The sequence below is a fragment of the Sinocyclocheilus anshuiensis genome, unplaced genomic scaffold (assembly GCF_001515605.1).
Source record: "Sinocyclocheilus anshuiensis isolate Anshui unplaced genomic scaffold, SAMN03320099.WGS_v1.1 scaffold13, whole genome shotgun sequence".
NCBI classification, from domain to species: Eukaryota; Metazoa; Chordata; class Actinopteri; order Cypriniformes; family Cyprinidae; genus Sinocyclocheilus; species Sinocyclocheilus anshuiensis.
The window spans coordinates 700,110-705,672 of NW_015538026.1; the positions used below are offsets into that span (position 1 = coordinate 700,110).

Consider the following 5,563-nt stretch of genomic DNA (forward strand, 5'->3'; position numbering starts at 1 on the left):
GTTTTACAGTTTTATCTTTACCAAATTCTGTTTTCCATTATTTTCTGGATTCCATTTTAATGGTTCAATTAAATTTTAATAACCAAAAGCATCTCCAATTGATTGATTTTATTCAAAAAAAAAAAAAATAATTCTTTTTTTTTCAGAAATACTACACATTTACATTTTTCTCCTAAATAAATTATCGTAAATAACATTTCTGGTAAAACTCCTTTAAAAAGTGTTTTTTATTATAATGTTATTATTAGTAGACTAGAACACGTGGATATGTTGCCATTCTTACACTATAATACTGAACTTTGATTTCAGTGATTTGGACTATGAGATGGATGCACTTTACTTTTGCTTTAAAAAAAGGATTTCATAGAAATTTGAATTTCATTTGGTTTAATAAAATATTCTTAAGTAAAATTGTTGATTTTTGGGTAGGGAAATTAATCGTTTAGATTAATCGACAAATTAGTCGACAGATTAATCGAAATAAAAATAGTCGTTAGTGGTAGCCCTACTGCTTTCATCCCATTAAGTACCTGCCCCTCCACAACATGCTCTTAAAATTTTATCTGTGCACTAAAGTTTATTATAACGTGACTTATAATAAATATTGTTGCCGCTTTTTAAGTATTAAATGGGACCCTTAATATAATTCTGTCATTGCAGGAACATTTTGGTGAGAACACATGGAACAATTACACTGGCTGTACATAAGATGGCATCATAAATTCTGTTTGTTTCTAATAGTCAAATATGGAATACGTGCAGTGTTTTTAAACATCATTATTTTGAGTTTGAAAAACTTCAATGGTCTATTGTCAGCAACATAGAAGTTTAATGATTGGGTGAGATGAGATATTTGTGTACATGGTTAATCATTTCTTTTTCAATATTTGTACTTTCTTTCAACCATACTCCACAGTTTAGATGTGTTTACTGCTTTTTTGTTTGTTCAAACTATTGTTTCCCAGTTAATAAACTGTGTTATTTAAGGAAAATAATTCTGACCAAGTCTTTTGTGAGGGGTGTTTTAGTTGAAGTACCATAATGTGTTCAGAAGGGGGCAGTAGTTGAATCACATTTTGCATGAAGCAGAATACTGAAGATAATCACAATGATTTTACATTCATTAAGTACCTCACAGAGTACAGTTTAATGGATCATTGTGAGTTGTAGTTTATGTGCATGATTAACAACTGGAAATTATTAAAGTTGAGACAGGTGAGGTTTTTTTCAACATGCTTCTTAGTAATGGTCAATTATAAAAGTCAATTTTGTCAAACAGATAACGTTTAAAATTAGGTAACTATCACTATTGTTTTATTTTACGAATAACAGAAATATACTATCCTTTTTTCTGTACGTTTGGATTTGTTGTATGCATATGAAAAATACAGAGAATTCTTCGCACTCTTCTCATTTTTGCATTTTGTAAACACTCTGGCCTGTCATGGAGCGTTCCTTCCTTGATAACAGTTAACAGCGAACTCACTTGGCTTAGCTTTTGATTGTAAAAGAGTCATAATTTTTACCTTAACATAGATAATAAGAAACAGAGTTTAACAAAATTAGCGCTTAAGTGTGCAGCATGAATACTTAGAGAGAAGAAATCATGCATTGTTGTCTTTGTTCTATTTTTTGATGTACTGTATATCTGTAATGTACCCTTTGTCACTCATAACTTTTAGTAGATGTTGTTGTGAATGTGTACATTTTTTCCCGAGCACAAAAACAGCACTGAGAACAGAACACAATATAATCATCATCATAGCAAGTGTGGGTCAACCTACAACCTGTACGTGTGGAAGGTTTGTGTGTGCTTTAAACAGCTGATAAATGTTTTCTAAGTACATTTGTATGGTTAACTTTTCAGAATGCAGCAGGTGTGTTTATATAAGGTTTGGGACCATAATGAGACCTGCAATGAAAAAGGACACTGCATGGCACTTGCAAGGCAATGTTTTACCTGGGATTACAGTATCAAAATGTACAGGTGTAGATCTTTTAGGACAGTCTGTCATTCATTACTGTCTAGTTACTTGTGTTCTGAAAAACCCAAAGGTTAACCTGCCTTCAACGTTTTAAGGGCCTAAGCATCTCACATCAGTGCCTTTTATGTTTTTTCCCCCACAATCCATCTGAATACCTAAACATTTATTATTTGCCCCCGAAGCTTTTACAGTGTAGTGCTTTGACCTCTTTCAAATAGCCACAGTCCAGGAAAGCCTCTGAAATTAGTTCCACTTCAATACTTAGCTTCTGAGTTCCGGTCACATGGTCGTTAAATGCACTAGGGGCCGTCTTTGGCTCTGCACAGCCTGAACGCATTGCATCCGATCTGTGCCGGTCCGAGGGGTCAGATGTGACCCCCGAGAGACTCGGAGTCTGGGAGCAAATTTTCAGAAAGTAGGAAAAATCAAGCACAGGGAGTCCAGCCATGGTCAGGGATGACTTTGACGACATTCAACCACATAGGAGGAGCTGTCACCGGGGAATACGGATGTTTCCCGCAGCATGACTGAAGATACGCGCATGAGGAGACGTCTATTCAAATCAAGTCTTAACAAGTGAAACCTGGAATACCTAACTGATATCGTTTCGGGAAATATGGTAAGTCTTTCTTTTCTTCCATATGTTTGCGTTTATGAAATAGCCCTGGAAAATTTACAAAATGAATTTTTCGGTTGCAAACATATTCACAAGTCAATATTAGACAAATCCTACGTTTTTCAAGGCTAAGTTTAAGGCTGCATTTAGCCTACACTGTGCAGGTCTGGATTCACAAATCGGATTTCATGATGACCCGCTTAGACTAGGCTACACCTCCTTTTAAAAGTAACCCGTATCCGATATCTGCGTTTACAGTGGGCTTAACTTGACGTGGCTCAATGCATTAGACAGTGATATTAAAAGTCCAAACTCTGCACACACTATTAATAAAGCATAGGCCTACTTTGTAGGCTATAGAAAAGCAGATGAGTCCAGAATGTGAACGCAAAGAGTTTAACTTATTGACAGAACTTATAGAAACCTTTTTAATGCGATAGGCTAGTTTTTATCCTAGGCAAAACCATTCATTATAGGCTGGTCTAGCGGTGTTAAGTTCGCAGGTGTGGGTTCAAATCCGCCATTGCATAGTTTTTTTTCCTCATTAAAACCAAATGTGTTCATTAGTGAATGTATATCAAGAGCAGGGACATGTTTGTGTGCGTTATTTCTGATTTCGCCCGAACGAATAGAGAGCCTCCACACACACACACACCAGGTTATCAATAGAAAGCGCTCGTCTGTGCACGAGACGCCCGTCACTTTAACAGCGGCGACGAGCCGTCAGCGTGATTTTAAAAGCTACACATTTCGGCGCCGGATCGCCTCTTATTTAACACAGACGAACGAAATTCATACTCTGATAGTCAACTAGAGATGTTTCATTTGTAATAAAAATATTTGTACTGCTGCGAGATGTTTCAAAAACATTTGACATTAACTCGTATTATTAACAGGGGAATATCCGATCTGTAGTTCGGTAAAGTTAGCAAGATATTCACAGATTCGACTTTTCCGGATCAATAAATCACGAGCAAAAAATGTTTACTACACAATTGACGCATCTTTTCTTTCGTAGTGATGTAGAAAACGAGCTACAAGCGAGTTTTCCTCAAAACAAGCTTTCCTCCGCTCTGCACAAAATACATTGATCTCAATGCGCTGGCGTCAGAGAGACAAGTCCAAGGGGACCGTCTGCAAAGTGCGAAACGCGAAAAGTGTTACTAATAAAATACTCAATAACTTCACTGTAACACGCTGTAGTGTCACCAAATTCAGTTCACACATCACTGCTCTCCTGCTGGTTATACTACAACAGTTATTTTTTTAAATAATTGCTTTTGAATTATTTTTATTTATTTTTTTTATATTCAATAAATTCACTGTTATTGGACAAAATGGTCAATAACTTCACTGTAACACACTGGACTTTCTCCAAATTCAGTTCACACATCACTGCTCTCCTGCTGGTTATACTACAACAGTTATTTTTAAAATAGCAGATGAGTCCAGAATGTGAACGCAAAGAGTTTAACTTATTGACAGAACTTATAGAAACCTTTTTAATGCGATAGGCTAGTTTTTATCCTAGGCAAAACCATTCATTATAGGCTGGTCTAGCGGTGTTAAGTTCGCAGGTGTGGGTTCAAATCCGCCATTGCATAGTTTTTTTTCCTCATTAAAACCAAATGTGTTCATTAGTGAATGTATATCAAGAGCAGGGACATGTTTGTGTGCGTTATTTCTGATTTCGCCCGAACGAATAGAGAGCCTCCACACACACACACACCAGGTTATCAATAGAAAGCGCTCGTCTGTGCACGAGACGCCCGTCACTTTAACAGCGGCGACGAGCCGTCAGCGTGATTTTAAAAGCTACACATTTCGGCGCCGGATCGCCTCTTATTTAACACAGACGAACGAAATTCATACTCTGATAGTCAACTAGAGATGTTTCATTTGTAATAAAAATATTTGTACTGCTGCGAGATGTTTCAAAAACATTTGACATTAACTCGTATTATTAACAGGGGAATATCCGATCTGTAGTTCGGTAAAGTTAGCAAGATATTCACAGATTCGACTTTTCCGGATCAATAAATCACGAGCAAAAAATGTTTACTACACAATTGACGCATCTTTTCTTTCGTAGTGATGTAGAAAACGAGCTACAAGCGAGTTTTCCTCAAAACAAGCTTTCCTCCGCTCTGCACAAAATACATTGATCTCAATGCGCTGGCGTCTGAGAGACAAGTCCAAGGGGACCGTCTGCAAAGTGCGAAACGCGAAAAGTGTTACTAATAAAATACTCAATAACTTCACTGTAACACGCTGTAGTGTCACCAAATTCAGTTCACACATCACTGCTCTCCTGCTGGTTATACTACAGCACGTTGGTGAAAGTACAGTGTTACAGTGAAGTTATTGACTATTTTGTCCAATAAGTTAATTTATTGCATTTTTTTTTTTAAATCATAAAAATCATTCAAAAGCAATTATTTTAAAAATAACTGTTGTAGTATAACCAGCAGGAGAGCAGTGATGTGTGAAATGAATTTGGTGACACTACAGCGTGTTACAGTGAAGTTATTGAGTATTTTATTAGTAACACTTTTCGCGTTTCGCACTTTGCAGACGGTCCCCTTGGACTTGTCTCTCAGACGCCAGCGCATTGAGATCAATGTATTTTGTGCAGAGCGGAGGAAAGCTTGTTTTGAGGAAAACCCGCTTGTAGCTCGTTTTCTACATCACTAAGAAAGAAAAGAGGCGTCAATTGTGTAGTAAAAATGTTTTGCTCGTGATTTATTGATCCGGAAAAGTGGAATCTGTGAATATCTTGCTAACTTAACCGAACTCCGATTGGTAAGCTTACACTGCAGGTGCAAATGCATGTATCCGACTCGTACCAGATTTATTTCCATATGAATGAGGGCTGAAACCGATCTGAGAATATCGGAATCCATGTGCTTTTTTTCCTGCTTACTCGTTCGCGGGCCATATCCGATCTCTCTCTCTCTCTCTC

At 37.0% G+C, this 5,563-nt stretch overlaps 2 protein-coding genes across 3 annotated transcripts in view; both read left to right on the forward strand.

The window, feature by feature from the left end:
* LOC107678981 (ragulator complex protein LAMTOR5-like) overlaps positions 1-995 on the forward strand; it is a 3,334-nt gene extending 2,339 nt beyond the window's left edge. The window contains exon 4 of the mRNA XM_016474382.1: positions 661-995. Coding sequence (XP_016329868.1) covers positions 661-721 — 61 coding nt within the window. The 3' untranslated portion in view covers positions 722-995. The remainder of the gene's footprint in view (positions 1-660) is intronic.
* Positions 996-2,301: 1,306 nt separating this feature from the next.
* slc16a4 (solute carrier family 16 member 4) overlaps positions 2,302-5,563 on the forward strand; it is an 18,283-nt gene continuing 15,021 nt past the window's right edge. For both annotated transcript variants that reach the window (XM_016474365.1, XM_016474371.1), the window contains exon 1: positions 2,302-2,604. The gene's annotated coding sequence lies outside the window, so the exon portion shown is untranslated. The remainder of the gene's footprint in view (positions 2,605-5,563) is intronic.